This window comes from Nelusetta ayraudi, unplaced genomic scaffold (assembly GCF_046127955.1).
Source record: "Nelusetta ayraudi isolate G7.1 ecotype Tasmania unplaced genomic scaffold, CSIRO-AGI_Nayr_v1 ptg000132l, whole genome shotgun sequence".
Taxonomy (NCBI): domain Eukaryota; kingdom Metazoa; phylum Chordata; class Actinopteri; order Tetraodontiformes; family Monacanthidae; genus Nelusetta; species Nelusetta ayraudi.
This window is the reverse complement of record NW_027466182.1, coordinates 1,232,254-1,248,600: the sequence shown is the minus strand read 5'-3', so window position 1 is coordinate 1,248,600 and position 16,347 is coordinate 1,232,254. Positions and strand designations below refer to the sequence as shown.

Here is a 16,347-nt window from a genome sequence, read left to right as displayed (position 1 = left end):
TCGGGAATCGACTCGGCCCCTCGGATGCGGAGGGCGATCACCTTGCTGTCTCCACTGATTGCACCCAGAGGTCACCAACGAAGATGGAGACAATTTCAGCTGAGAGCCGGTCGGCGAGAGGCGGAGAGGGTGTCTCCCGGCACCCGGGCTTCATGAGTCCAATTACTCAGAATGGCGGCATCAGTATGAATAATGCAGCGGCACCAGCAGCTTCCTGCGCTGGCCTGGAGTGCGATGTACATAAAAGGCATAAAAAGAGAAAGGGCAGAGGTTGCAGTGAGCGATCGAAACCGAGCGCTGGATTTAAAAAAAAAAAATGTAAAATATGAAAAGCAACAACTACAACAGCAAGTGTGCAACTGTTTTTTCCAAACGAGTTCTCTGCCATTCACATCTGCCTTGTTTTGTTTTTTTTACGCTGTTTACAGCCGAGCGTGTGTTTGCACTGCTGTGTTTTCGCCCCGGGCTCCGCCGGTTGCTGTGCAGGGATGTTCTTATTCCGCCGAGAGTTTTGCGCGAGTGTTTAAAACAAGAGTCGCAATTTACGGCAGAATAAACAAAGCGCCGGCGCTCGCAGTTCCCCGCCCTCGCTCCCTCATCAGTAAGCCAGGCAGGGTGGGGGGTTGGCCCGACGACCATCGCCTGGGCCATTGGTTGACGAATGGCGCCCCGTTTAATTTTTACGGCATCCGTTTCTGAATGCAATCGGTGCTCCTCGCTCCGGCCTCCTACCATTACCCTTCCATAAACGTGTGGCCTCTCTCATATGGCCGCTCATTCACGCATGACCGCACTAGCTGCGTTTCCATTACGTTTTTTCAAAATAAAAGCGATATTTCCAAGATTTCGACAAAGTACAAAATCCGTATGTAAGGCAGCACACACGAGTAAGGGATTTCAGGGAGAGGATCGTCATTTTCACTTGAAGTGAACTGGTCACGTGACCCCATACGTCTGCTGACTTGTAAAGTTTCCATGACACTTGCCATATACCTATATCAATACGTCTGAAAAACCACCTCCTGAGCGAGCGTAAAAACCCTTTTAGCGATATTTGAGGGTTTTTTCAAAGTTTTTTTTTTTTTTATTTCGATATTTCGGTTTTGCGCAATTCTAGGGATAATGGAAACGCAGCTACTGTTAGAACGCAACATAACGACCCCACTATATACAAGCATTAAAATATACATATATATTTAGTTTTCTAATTACAGAGTTGGATTAAAAGTTCCTTCTCCTGAAGATGAAAATGCATTGAAATTGCTTCTTTCTTTTTTTTTTTCGCCCACTGCCTTGGAAGTGCACATCTAGCAAAGCTGACGGCAACAATGGACCCATCCATCTTGCTTTTTCAACTTTAATGGAATACTGTCAACTCAAATGCGACGGTATTTCCACTTCCAAAACCCGACCTCGGTGGTAAATGATTAGCATCCCGACCGGCTGGTTCTTGGCGGGGGACAATGCAAAATATATACTAGACAGACGGTAATAAATGAACAAAAGGAAAAGTGCAGTTTGGTGGATGTCCGGGGGGTGGGGGGGGACCAAAAAAATATTTGGATTTTTGTATTATTCTCAGGCAAAAGGGAAAGCCGGTGGGAGATTTATCCCCTTCTGCTGGTGAGCCGCCCCTCTCTCAATCCCCCCCATCTGTCTCTGTCACCACAAAACCACTGATGGCACGGAGAAAAACACGGTGCTCTGTGCAGGAAAGAAGGGATGAGTAAAGGAGGGGAGATAAATGTGTGCCTGCATGAATCCGGTCGTGTGTGTGTGTGTGTGTGTGTGTGTGTGTGTGTGTGTGTGTGTGTGTGTGTGTGTGTGTGTGTGTGTGTGTGTGTTGTTTGTGATCTGTGTGCCCGGCATCAATGATTCATCGTCGTCCGTCTCCCACGCCCTGTCTGCCAGACTGAGTGGAGAGAGTGTTGTTTTCTGTGTACCGCCGTGACTCTTATTAGACCTCAAGTTGGGCTCGCATTTGCCTTTGTGTCAGCGGAAAACCCGCCGGGGACTACGAGTGGCAAGGGCAAGGGGGGTGAAAAAAAAAAAATTGAGGCGGCGATGATGGAAAATATTACCAGCCAAAAAATTGCCAGGTGAGAAAGGCACAGCGATATTTGATGGAGTGTAAATATCATTGACACGGTCTTGTTCCCCAAACGGACCCGTCGGCAGCTTACAAACCGGACAGCTTGTTGGCTGGCTGCTGGGTCTAAGTTGAGGCGAGGGTCCGTCGAAGATTGATGCAATAGTGGCTGAACCGGCAGCGTGAGGTCTTGCTGTCACATTTGACAGACGTGATGTCACCAGCAAGACATTCTCCATCATCAATTGTAGGGTTATTTTTGAAGACGTTTCCCACCTGGCACCAAAAGCGAGGGAGCCTTGAAGTGCTGTGACCTGGATAAACTGGTGGCACAAGATCGCAAAAATCTGGCTGACGCCAAACTACCTTCCCTCTCTTTCCAAATGCTTCCCATGGACTCATTCCCGCATACAATAAATCAGTAGGGCCGTACAGTAGGAAATCTGTTGTGCCTGGCTGTAAATAAAATATCAGCCACTTGCCTCTTTGCCAAACAGCTTTGCTGTGAATCGACCATCTGATCTGTCAGATTGAGAATCAAACACAACCCTCACACCCCGTCATCAGCCTTGATGGTGCAGGCGGCTAAGTTGACAGTTTGCTCTCTCCCGGGTGCCCCTGTTGTTGTGTGTTGCAGTTGTCATTCAGATATTTTTGCCATCAAGTACACTTGGATGATTTTTGTGAGAGAGTTTCGTGAAAAGCCTTTTTTTTAAATGAAAATCCAGAAATATCTAAATATTGATTTGGAGCTCTATTCAAATGTTCGAAAGAAGCGCAACTTAAATTATTTGATCTTTATCAATATTGTGTTCTGAGGTTCTTAATGTCAAAATGCTAATGGTTTACAAAAAAAAAAACCTCCAACCAACGGAAGCAACAACAAACAATATGAGCTCCTGAGTAAATATACAGTCCAGAGGCCCTTACAAGGACTTTAAATCGGCTTTCGGAGAACATACAAGGCTCTCTGTGTTCCCCGCTAATATGTTTGAAGGCCAGATTGTGGTGGGAGAACAGGAGGAGAGAGTCTGTTTCCTCGGAACGAAGGTCTCTGTGGATTCACAAAGAAATAGAGAACTTGAAGACCGAAGTATAAAGGAGCCAGCACTCAGCAAACACCGGCTGTTCAAAGGGACGAAACTCCTCGGCGGGGGGTCGAGGAGACAAGCGGGAAGTTGCGCCGCTGAAGAGCCAAAAAAACGCGGGGGAAGTGACCTTGACAAAAGCGTCGGCTCGCGGTGAGATCAAGAGCGACGTCTGGAGTCAATCCGGAGACCCGTGTTGAAAAGAGGACGAGAGTCGGCGACCGAATAAAACTCAGCGGCTCCGCACTTCCCACATGCGGGGAGGTGACTCAGCGGTGCGCACATCACAGCCCGCTGGCCGCTTTCCATCCCCGCGCTGCTCGCCGTGTTGGCGTGCCTTTCATCTGAGTGCGTCACCCCCCCCCCCTCCACACACGCACACCAAATGGTTGAAAACTGTGTCTAATCAGTGTCTTAGCTGAAGTTTTTAGCCGTCTGAAGTCCAATATATACTTACCAGTCCCTTGATGGCACTGGTCTCAGATGGTGGCTGTGGTGACATCACCAAGGGCTGACTACCCAAACTGTGTGTTTTAAGTGCAAACTTTCTCAAAAGTGGAGCAAGCAATTATGAAGGATGGACTAGTCCTCATCTCTGGACAGACTAGTAGAGACACCAGTTATTAGCAGCAAACTTTGCAGGAATAGTACTTGTACCCATTTGGCACTCGTTAGATAGCCTTGCTAACTAGGCGCTGCTAATGGCTTCAGTTCAGAGGCGTCTTGTCAAACTTAGTACCTTATCTACATCAGGTGTATTGTAATTTATTGCAATGTTGCATTTGGTGTATGCATTGAGGTGTAAGTATGACTTCATTTTTATATTTGTTTCCTTATAATGTTTTGTTTTGGTGTGGCATTCTAAATAATGGAAAATGGGTGCAGGCAACATATAAGCTATGGCTTCTACCTGCTCCTTTTCAGTTCCGTTCAGTTGTATTCTTGTATTATTCTTGTTTTCCCGTAATTTATATGCTAATAATGATGAACCGAAAAAAAAGAAGACGTGTTGTTGAACTCAGGGGCGGTGGTCCAACTACAGGAGGATTTGCGAGTGGTATGCACTCTTCCAGCGGCCGTGTCAATTCCTTGGCGAGCGTTCTGTGGATAAGTGGATAGGAGCTGCTCCCAGGATGAGGGCAATCAGTGGATTGTTTGGAAGTCGGCCATCCATTGGCTTCCCTAATTGGCAGGAGTGCAGTGAAACGCCTGACTCTTGGACTGTTTTTTTTATTATTTTTTTATTTTTTACTCCAATGAAATGCCTCTGTGTGGAGAGTGGAGGATGCTGCCTCCAGGTCAGAAAATTTCTGGCGTCATTTCAACATACACACAACGACAAAAAAAGAAAAAAGCACCTACAGCCACCAGCGCTGCTCTCATACTAAATGCACTTCACTTTAATATGTGGTTTATTTGGGGTTGTTTTAAAAGTCTTTCTTTATCGCAGAGGAACAGATGTACCCGCGAGGCGATTCCATCTGTCCGTGATGTAAAATGAGCATAAGAAGCCGTAGTGATCGGGATGCATGCGGCGCAGGCTTTGAGTCTTTATCCCAAAAAATAAAAAGCACTGTGGCCGTTTTTTTTTTTTTTTGGTTAAAAGAGAAACAATCTTTACCGCGCTGATAACACTCCCACTTTATCTGATTTTTCTGAATCGGGCAACAAAGTTGTGCTTTTACAAGAGTAACACCTGCAGTAGCGCCCTAATAGTCAAGGATGTGCGTTCTAAGTGCTGCCTAAACACAACCCGAGACCCCTCCAGCCGTCTGAGTAACTGCCGCCTTGCAGAAGTGGCTGCAAACGGAAGAGGAGGGCCAATGAAGTCTTTCCATTACGATCAAACCCTGAGCTCCAGTCGCTCGTCTTCGGTCCAGCTTTGAACCCTCCAGCTGCAGCGCGACCATATGCGTTTAAACGCTCATTCCATATGCCATGAGAAGAAACGCCATCAGAGAGAGCCCGAGGACTGACCCTCCGCCGCTTCCCCTGCTTTGAAGGCGGCTTCCGTGTGGATGACACGGGAGCCTCTAAAAATAGGCCCTCCTCCGAGTGATCCGCCTCTGCGGCGTCAGTCGAAGCGGCGACCTTTTACTCCGTGACCTGCCCGCCGTGTCACTTGCCGCCTTTGTCGCGACGCCACCTTTCCGTGTTCCTCCCCGTCACGCTCCTTGTCCTTTATTGGCCTCTTTACCTTGACGGGCGGTATCTCGGCTGCTCTGCATCTCGGCAATTCCCGGCTTCACGGTGCTCTCGCCTTGTTGTCTGTGACCCGCGTAAACATTTCACTTTAATGACTGTTAGCGCTTTTGTGTGCGTATCCGTTTGCCGGTGAGGCTTTTTACGGCCAGTCTCGCAGTACATCGGGTATCAAGACAAAAAGGGTCTGTGTTCAATCTTTCTTCGCTGTAATAACATGCTGTTATTTTAATAGATTTTTCACTGAGTGACATTTTCGCTCGCATTGGCGCGATAAAACCCAGGCTTGCCACGCACGCCGCTGACCTCAAAAAGCCAGCCGTGGCCCGTGATTGAAATTTAATTACCAGCGTGGGCTTTTGTAGTCCTGTCACAAGGCACTTAACAGATTTTGTTTACAGACGTTTGCCTCCTTTAAGCTCTAATCATATCAGGATTTTTGGCTTTCCGTAATTGCTCAGATAAAGGCCGCAGGCAGCTGCGGTTTTCATTATCCACGCAGAAAGGCCAGATGGAGGCAGACTCGTGTGGTGGGAAGCATAAATTGCAGTCTGTTTCACCGCTAGGTTTCCCCGCGTTGCCGCGGCTGCTGCAGAGAGCTGCCTCTCCGCATGCTCCTCTTGAAAAATCCCATGTGGCCTCTGGCTGGGCAGAGGCAGCAGGGCTGAGAGCAGATTATTTCACTCTCCCATGTGCTCCGTGGGCTGTAGTACATCCACACAGTTATGCATGCGAGGTGTAACCCGCTGCAAGCCAGTTTTGGTTGCTGTCATAATCTTTCTGTCAAGCACTGCGAGGTCTCTTGTCAATCTTTTTTTTTTCTTTTTCTCTGCCAGGTCTCTTGTCAATTTTTTATTTTTTTCCTTTTTTCAGGTCTCAGGTTTGTCAGAACTCCCAACCTGCCTGTATCAAAAGCCGGATTAGGCTGTGTCCTAGTTTTCTTAGAGCTGACACACCTTTCCAAAATATTCACTGCACTCCATCTAATATAGATTAGCGCACTGTGATAGTTCTGAATGCAATGTTTGGCCTGCAGTTCAGATTCAATTACAAATAAAGTGGGAAACTTTTATTCATTTTCTTACTTTGTTTGTGGCTGCAGTTCTAAATGATCCCTAAATTTTTTAAATGTATAATTTCGAAGCTGGGGCCCAAATCTTCGCTCTGAGAAGCATTTTGGTTTTGTTCTGAAGTGGCTCTGTCTGTATCTTAAAGACACAGTTTAGATCAAAACACACAAATAATCATCTAATTATCAAGGAATATGTCATAACAATTACTGCCACTAGATAGTGATGTTGTTTCCCATCTTCAGCCGCCTTAATTTTCCACTTCAATCAAATTCAAAGGCAGGAGTAACTCGGCGTATAGCGCGAGCAGAGACACAAGAAATGCACAGAGATGAAGCAACATTTGGCCCTGCTGGCACTGCAACATACCAGCGCAGAGAAAACCCAACCTTGGCTTTTTGATCCATATTTCATTTCCTTTTTTCATCAGTCCTCTGTGCCGCTGCTTTCAGAAACCAAACACTGTGTGAGCAGTGTGTAATTTGTTTCTGTCCTCGGCGCCGTGCTCCGTCTCATAGCACTTTGTCCCAATATAACTCATTTCCACTCTTCCGCGCCATGGCGCACCCCTCTCTAAGCTGCTGACCTGTTCATCTGGAACACCCCAGGTGGTGGAGGTCTGAAGTAAGGAGCTTGCCGATAACAAGGAAGGGAGACGGGCCGGCGGAGAGGGAGGGGCGGTCGGCTACGTCAAGTCTGGCTGTTCGGAAGAAGGTCAGCGCGGCGGACGAGGCGGCAAACTTGGATTTACTGTCTTTGGTGGAGTCGCTTCCGCTCAAATTGCGTGAAGGATTTGAAAATGAGGCTGCAGGAAAAGTGCACGGTGACACGGTCCAACCGTGTCATTGCTTAAATGCACAAAATGTTGTGGAGGACATTTCCAGAGAAGGGCGGCGTTTTCACGCGAAACGCATCATTACATCATCTAAATCATATACTGTACATCAAACAACAGAGGGCAGGAAGAGGAGAGAACAAAAATGGAAACCAGCGCAGTTTTGGCCACCTCATTTACAAATGTGCCGAGCTGCAGTCCAAATATAACCGGAGCTGAAGACGGCCCCGTTCTTAAACAAGCACAGAGCACAACGGGGGAGGGATATTAATATTGATTAATATTTGTTCGGTGAACTCTCGGGGATGACTAACTGCAAACAACGGGAAAAAAATAGCCTTTGATTTACGTCTTTTGCTGCTCCCGCAGTGCTGTATTTGTACATGTCGGGGTAAATTTATGCAAGAGGGAGGAATGGAAAATGGAAGATTTACTTTCTTAACCAAGCCATCCTATAAATTCAATATTCTTAGTCAAGTAAAGCGCAGACAAACATTGTATCTAGTGGTGTCGTGTGATTTACACGACACCACTTAGTTTGTTTTATGTAATGAGTTAAAATAAAATCCCTCTCTTTAAAAAAACAAAAACAAAAAAAACAGCACCACCAAAATGCAGCTCAAAATATATTCGGCCTCGGCATTGCAGGTCGAAGGACAAATGTTTGGGCCAAAGGTCGACTGCTGGAAAGCCTCAACGCTGGATATTCAGGGCACGGCCATGCCAAACCTGTCATAATGATTAAAAAAAGAGAGAGCTCGGTTTGCAGCAGGCAAGGAAAGAACCCTCTGGCAGCAGAGTCTCTGCATGCAGTCGCTTCGGTGTTGATCACCTGCCTTCTCCTCCCTGACTGACATTTGGATAATCAGGAAACGGAATTTATAAAGAGCTCCTCCTGCAGCTAGTAAGGCGAGGGGGGGGGGGGGGGGAAAGAAGCTTTGGTCATTAAAAAGGTCCAACTGCTCTTCCCTGCTGCACTGATGACTCCAGCTACTTTTGCGTCCGTGCAGAACCGCATAATGCTTAATCTGGGGTTCTAAACATCGAGAAAAATACTTATTATTGTGCTTAACAGTCATGTTTTCTTGTCCTTGTCTAGTCAATTGGCGAATATTCAGCGCAGACCAAAGTCTATACTTTGTCCTCTTTGACTCGGCCATCGGCGTTCCGCTCCTTCTTGACGGCAGCGCCTTCCTTGGGCGTCCACAACAGGAGCTGAGACAATTCATTAGAGGGCTCAGGAAGTCAATAATCTTAATGGATCCATTTGCCAAAGGGGGCGGGTGGTGCAGTAAAACCTACATACTTTTTTTTTATTGCACTTCCAATATGCACCCATATATTTTATTTAAGCCTCATTTAGAAGTGCAAATCATTCTTCTGAAGCATCGAGGGCAGAGGGGCTGCGGAGCGGCGAGGATGAGAGGGAGAGGGCGTAGCGGTGGCGGCGGGATCCGCAGGAATCCCTCTTTGCTTAGTGATGCAGGGGATCTCCCGGCCTCATTACCAAACAGAAGCTCTCGCCGCAGAGCCGCGCAGCTCCCGCTTGAAAGCCTCGGCGCATCCGCTCCTCTCGCACTCCTCTCGCCCGTTTTTCAAGTCGGGACGACTCCGGGGAGGCGATGTCATGCTTCATTCACAGCGACGCCTCTCGCACTATCCTAAATCCCTCCCGCCGGAGGGGAAGCGGCTCGGCTAATTTCAACAAGTTTGTGGCAGCTGCAAAGTCAAAGGCAGCGGATGCCCGGAGTTGAAGTTCTTAGCATTTGCTTGCCGCCGGTTTCTGTGCCAACGTTGACTGACAGGCACCACTGATCAAAAGATTTTGGAGCCAAAACAACAGTGGGTCACTTCTTCTCCGATGTAAGTGTGCCATGTCCTCAATGACGTTGGAAAAACACTTTTGTCGTTGCAATACCTTGAAATTGAAATTGATTCCTTTTGTAAATCTTTAACTATATGCCCAAAAAAACCTTGCAGATGTGAATGGTAATAATAATGGATTGGATTTTTATAGCTCTTTTCAAGGGACCCAAAGCACTCTGGGGTGCACAGGGATGGCGCGGGATTTGAACCGCCAACCTTTTGGTCATTGGACTACCCGCTCCACTTCCTGAACTATAGTCACCCCAATTTTGATCATAATAAATAGTTTCGAAAATGATCTTAGTATTGTAATTTGCTTTTATCCTTAAAATGTCTACGCAAACTCTTATCTAATTAGGCTAATTAACCTCAAATTCTAATAGCTCCATAATGCAGCAGCCCACCCCTGTTTCAAACCAAACGTCAGCCTGAGTGGTTCCAACGGATTCTCCAGCAAAAGGCGGAACCCATTTCTGCCTCTGCCTCTTGCGTACCCTTGATGCCGTCCTGCTTTTCCAATTCCATTTCAGGAGGATTGCAGGAGGCGCGGGGGGGGGGTCACGACACGCCTCTTCACTGAGGATCGGCGCCCCCCCCCACCCCCCGGCCCCATTAGAGAAGCGAGGTTGACCCGTGGCATGAAATTAAGGGGCGGAGGTCCGTTGAACAGCTCAGCTGATGGTGGCAGAGGATAATAAATTCACTGAGAAAAAGGGAGGTGGGAGAGTGAGGCTGGGGATGAGGGGTGGGTTGCAGGGGTGATGAGAGAGTGATGAAGGGTGAGATGGATGCAGCAGCACCCATCTAGCCTCAGGGATGCTGAAGATCCCTTTTATTAGCGGGGCCATTTCTACCCTCCTCCTCCTCCTCTTCCTCCTCAGCCGCCGGTCTCTTCATTAAGCAAAAGCGCCATTTATACCCCGGCGCGAACAATCAGCCGCTTTGTTTTATTTTACATTCGTCCTACTTTAACCAGCTCGAGGGCATGGAGTTCGTGGTGTGGACACGCTGTGCAATACCTTCAGTGTGCAGTTAAGGGGCCGATGGAAATGGCGATGATGTCGCCAAGCGCACAAAGGATCAAGGCAACTGACGATAAAATGGAAGAAAAGAATTATAATTTAAGTGCCAGTGAAAAGTTGGTCTGATTTAAAGAGTAAAGTGCACTTAGTGGTGTTATCTTAATATATGATTACTTAATATATGCACTCTCAATACCGAGCGCGGCCTTGCGTTTGCATGGTACAGCCTCGGAAGAAACACAGCGCTGTCCACCCAACACAAAAGTGTGTCCTTTTAAGCACTTAATCTGCCAGTGCGCGGTGCGCTTTGTTTATCCTCGCCCGGTGGAAGAAGGGCTTTTCATAACCCGCCCTCTCTTATGATTTGCCGCTTATGTAATTGCTTGGCATCGAGGCAGAGTGAGAGGCTGGGGAAAATGACGTGACATGATCCACCAAAAAAAAAAAAAAAACAACCGTACTGTCGTTACGCACTGCAACATGCAGATTGGATGTAAAAGTGACACCAGCGATTTACCTGAAGGGCGACGCGATAACGGGAAAAGCGCGCCTTGCGAGCGCCTCCTGTGTCAAATCTTAATTAGATTTTGTCTCTGTGACCTGATTGTATTGTAAAATGTCTGGAAAAGCTGGTTATCTACATCCTGATAATTAAAACGCGGCAGATTTTAATAGAAGCCCTGGGTTGGAGTCAAAGTTATAATCCTGATGTAATTATAATCAAATCTGCCCTATTCTTTGCCATCTGTTCTACCCCACTCCCCCACCCCACCAGCCCCTTACTTAAAATCGCCTTCTCTTTTTTTCCCCCCACCATCCTTCCTGCCTTCCTCCTCCTCTCTTCCCTGCCTGCAGGATTCTGAGGACACAGTCGCTCGAATGGTATTATAACAATGTGAAGAGCCGCTTCAAGAGGTTCGGCAGCGCCAAGGTTCTGAAGACTCTCTACAGGAAGCACATCATAGAGAAGGGAGCCTTGTCGGATCTCCCAGGTAACTTCACCGTCCGGTGGCGCTCCCCCCCCCCCCCCCCCCCCCGTTTGTTTGTTTCAATACATGTCTTTCAAAAGTGATAATTGCGGCGCGGTGCAGCCCCGTGTCGAAGCGATTCAGCCCATTTGGCGAGAGGTGTGTGACTTTAGCTCTAAGCTGAATCTGGCTTCATGTGATGTGCACTGACAAGCACGCCTGATTGCTAATCAAGCTTGCTTCTTCCTTTATTGTTTGTTTTTTTATGACTGCTCACTCAGCTTCACTCACTTTCGCCTAATTATTCCATAATTAGCCAGTTGAGGCCAGATTTTTCCACAGACGCTCACAGGTGACTATTCATATTTTTGAACGTGATCACAAGGTTGTTTATTTGATGTTGTTCATTGTCAAATATCGTGAAAAGTTCACATTATACATGGAATACTTAGTGAGTGTTTTGAGTGATTTTACTGAATTTGTTGTCTAACTTATCTACACTTATGAGGTCATTTCACACAACCTGTGGTTTTACTTCTTGGCTACAGTGGAGGAAAGGAGCAGCAAGTTTAACTTCACAATATTTACTTGGAAATTGCGCCAGAATTGATTGTCTTACTTTTGTTTGTGCTTTTTTTTGCTAATGGCGGTTATTTAGTCTTTTTTTTTTTATGCATGTAGGTTTTGCGGGCCGTGAGGTTTTATTTCCCATGCGGGTGCTTCTGATTGTGTTTTCTGCCTTGTATGAATTTGAAACGGGTCTGTAGGGAAGATCAGCTGCCAGACAGAGGTCATGATGGTCGAGCAACAAAGCAGCTCATAATAGGCCACCTTGTCTGGTGATGGATGAAAGGATGACATCCCTGTAGCGTCCCACCATAACACAGTGTATCTAACTGACAGGTAATAAGATCTGCAGTTGGGAAGGGGAAAAAACCCTTCTTATTCCGTAATTACACAGAAATGGCAAGGTTCATCGCAATCATCTCTGTTAAATCACCCCATGGGTGGTGGCAAGTGCGTGCCTCAGCACGCAATTCTGGAAAATGGCCATTTGCGATGTCACAAAGGGAACCAATACCCCTTTAATCAGAGTGAGCTGTGGGGTCAGACGGCAGGTCAGTTTTCCCGCTTGGACTCTCCCTGCCTGCCAGCGCCTACATCAGCACCGGTCACTCCACTGGATTGCTCCCGTGCAGCGCGGCCTTTTTTCTTTTCTTATCCGTCCTCCTCCAGCTTGGCCCCACATAGCATTGTTTTGACCCGGCTACCAACCGACGATCAGTGCTCGCCGCTTGTCGCTGACTGCGCGGCATTATTTCAGACCGCTGCTACGCGGGATTAAAAAGATGAAGAGCCAACGTGGGGAATAAATCAGGTCAGACACGAAGCAGAACCGGATGAGGAGCGCTCTGTGGCAGCGGCGAAATTTTATTACATCTGTAAGGCATAAAGAGATGAGGTCCACAGGGGTTACATCAACAAAATGAAAGGTCCAACCTGTAGGATTTGGCGGTGAGGCTGCAGATTGCAGCCTGCCCGTCATTCGATTAGCAAGCTACCATGGACGAAAGCAGTTTTCATATCAGCTCGTTTTGGTTTAGTTTGGTTTCATTCCAACACGAATGTCCTTCCACACCTCTAGTTGCCTGTTTCCCCTCTCCAATTTTCAGCCATACTACCATACCTCCTGCTTTCCTCCTCTCTTATGTCAACTGTAGTGGGGATCGGAGGATTACATGTTTCCTCCATTGGCTCCCATGAGCCTGGCAGGTCTTCCTATTATTAGATAGGCATCTGGAATCTTGGAAGAGTGATCCTTTTTTTTTAATTATCATTTATTATTATATATCGGAACAAATACTGTGGTATAAAGATGATACATTCTATGTAAGATTTTTTTTTTTTTTAATGAACAAATGCATTTTATAGAGCAGACCAGCACATTTTAAAAACGTATTTTCCGTCGACCGTTAAGGCAGCACATTGCTGCGATCTTATCACAAGGCATCTGCCGTCGTTTCAGTTCAGGATGCAGAAGTTACCGTTGATTCAAAAAGCGACTGATTAGATGAAAAATGTTGCACATTAACAAACAGATGTTACACCATCTCACAGTTGCTCCTTGCTTCCGGGAAAGAATATTTTGTCGCGGCAGCCCGGAGACTCTGACAGACTCTCATTACTGGTGCACTCCCCTCATGAATACAGACAAGTGACTACAAAAATTCCCCCCCCAAAAAAAGAAAGAAAGCAACACCCTCGTGAAGTGTTTTCCAGCCATATGTAAAACATAGGCGCCCCGCCGTCGCAAAAGACTCTTCAGTTTTTCAAATGTCACCGAGGGAGCAATGCTTGTGAAATCAATTCCGTGCCAGTTTGGAAATGGCAGCTGAACGTGACTGTCGGCGGGGGTGAGATGTGGCTGCGCGACATCAATCCTCGTCCCCTGGGAGGACATGTGACCTTCAAACCAGCAGGAGGAGAAAACCGGGGGGGGGGGGATCCTTTTTTTTTTTTTTTTTCTACTTGCACGTCTATCATCTGGGGCAGGATGAAGGCGATGCTTCCGTGTGACCCCGCGACTGGAGGATCACGCAGGAGGACGTTGTCGTCGCCCGTCGCGATTGATACGAGAGCTTTGACATTAAGCTCGGGTAATAGTCGGCGACCATTTGCTGTAAAAAAAAAAATGGAGAAATTACGTTTTGGAGGAAGGACGAAATGGAACGATTAAAGGGACAGTTCGCCTAAAATTGATTTTTTTTTTTCTCGCCCATTTACTACTCACAGCTTGGCGGGAAACAAACTACAGATGCCGGTCGAGTCTGTTTCTTCATGCGGCTTCCATTGTTTTCAGTTTGTCAGAGAAAAAGTTATTTTCCTATATATTTTTTTATTTTATTTGTCAGACTTTGATCCATTTGAGAAGTATAGATAAGTGTGAAAGGATGTGATTCTCCTCTTGTGCCCCTTTAAATCTTTCTGGGATAAAACCAGGATTGTTTCGTACTTTGTGATGTTGTCGACGCAAATGAACTCATTTCATGGGCGTTTTTTCCACTCTTTTCCTTTCATTCACTTCAAACGAGTGGAGTGGGGGGGGTGTTGTCCCACTTTTCTTCCTCCTTTCAGGGCCTCACTGTCACATCCCTCACACATCTGCCTCACACCTATACAATGGGATGGGAGTGACTGGAGAAGTGTTCCGACACATTATCGTTCTTCAAACACGCCATTCTCTCCGGTGAGAGCGCCGAGCAGGAAACGGGGGGGACAGAGAGAAGCTGACAGCAGCAGACACGGTCGGAAACACGTGAGCTTGTGCCATACCACAGGTGTCAAACTCTGGTCCGCAGCGTCATTATATTTGGCCCACAAAGCCAGTACAAAATCACGACGAGAGCTGGCCTGCTGCTGTTATACAGCACATGTAACCAGTAACACTACAAATCCCAGAATGCTCTGCTCAATGAGCGAAAGGACATTATCATTGCTTCATTGGTTTCTTGTTGTTATTTTATTTTTAAATTCGTCATTAGACTGTGGAAAAGGCTACTGTTGACATTTCATACAAATTTATTTTTCTTAGATTTTATTTATTTTCATGAGTATAGTTTGGTTGAGGGGTGCTGGTTGAAAATAAATAGCGATAACATCTTTGTTGAGCGGGGGAACGGGAGCGTGCTGTCGCGCTACGCTCACGTGTCGGCAAAGTTACGTAGTGGGGGGGGTTATGAATGACTGCCTTCATGCGGGCCAAACAGACACGCAGCGGGCCGGATGTGGCCCGCGGGCCGTAGTTTGGGGACCCCTGCTATACAGTATAGCATAGCATGTAGTGTAGCTTTGATTGTTCCATATTCGGTTTTTGAAGCAAATCTTGTTTGGGTGAATATGAAAAGGTTTTTATCTGAAAGATAATTTAAATATTCGTCCCACTGTGTATTTTATTTTGACAACCCTGTGCTATACCCTGCACGTGCCTTCAATACCTCAGGGCTGCTGGTCACTCAACTCACCTGGCAGCGCAAAGCACTCTTCGGCACGGGCTTTCCTTTCTTCGGCGCAGTCAGCGGGTCAGCTTATCGCATATCAATTTTGTCCGGGGCAAAATAATGGGAAACCTTTCGCCTCAGGAGAAGACAGCCGCCGCTGACAAGGGGGGACTGGGGAGGAAAGCAAATTGTGGCGCTCGTCATCGAGTCCGTGGCGGAGTCTGACAGGTGCTATTCACTCTGAAGTATTGGAAAGCTTTCCCTTCTGAAGCTTTGTCGGGGAAATAAGAGATAGAGAGAGGAAAAAAGATATAATCCCAGACCCCTGAAATAGATAAACGCAGTGTTATAAGCGGCTTCGACCTTTGAAAGAGCCACTGAAGAGTTTGCATCGGAGGAATTTACTATAAATATGCACTAAGCCTATGTATAAATCTCAGCGGCTCAGTGTTTTTGCGCAAACACTTTTTAGCGTTTGGACAAAGTCGAGGTAGACAATCCACTTCCACGGCGCGGGATTATTGCCGGGGCTCTAGCGAGGCTAAATGAAAGCACATGGCGTCGCGCAAGATGCGGGTTTTTTCCGTCCCTTCGGGAAAGTTCCCAAGTGGGTTTGGGATTTAGCGCTCTCGCCGCTACTCTGCCGTTCTTCCACGCTAAACCGCTGCGTGTTGAGCTTAATGTGGGGTAATCCAGCAGGTCGGCCAGAGGTCAGCGCGAGTCGCGACACAAGTTCAGGGGTCGTTCTGGGAAAGCAACGTCCAGTATGAACGCAGAGAGAACTCCCAAAAACTACCAGAGACTGATAACTGTATTTGCAGCTTTTTCAGTCGTTACAGTGTGTGTGTGGGTTTTTTTTTTGCTGACAGCACAGTGACTGGCCACAGGGATTGACGAGCAGAATGTCAAACAGGAGCCCAGAGCGACTGCTGTCAAAAAAAAAATCAAACAAGCCCAAACACGTCGGTGTCGTCGGTGCAACCGAGTTAATTGCTGTGTGATGCTTCTGACAAGTCTCTTCCTTCTTTGACAAATCCCGCCGGCGAAACATTTCACGTTTTGGAATCTCGCCGCCAAATTCGCCGTCTTTTGCGCCCAACAATTCTTCAACTTGCGACTGTCCGAATGAGGAGCGTTTTTGTCTTGAGGAGGATGTCTTTTTCTCGCCAACACCGCTGCAACCCGACGTTTTGTGCGTTGCAGTATTTC

At 47.0% G+C, this 16,347-nt stretch overlaps 1 protein-coding gene across 6 annotated transcripts in view; it reads left to right on the top strand.

Moving 5' to 3' along the window:
- The window catches only part of LOC142904798 (rab effector MyRIP-like), a 79,417-nt gene that overhangs the window by 45,284 nt on the left and 17,786 nt on the right, over nucleotides 1-16,347 (top strand). For all 6 annotated transcript variants that reach the window (XR_012929450.1, XR_012929453.1, XR_012929452.1 and 3 more), the window contains exon 4: nucleotides 11,028-11,164. Coding sequence is in view for 1 of the 6 variants with exons in the window: in XM_076051117.1 (XP_075907232.1) it covers nucleotides 11,028-11,164 (137 nt within the window). In the remaining 5 variants the exon portion in view is untranslated. The remainder of the gene's footprint in view (nucleotides 1-11,027; nucleotides 11,165-16,347) is intronic.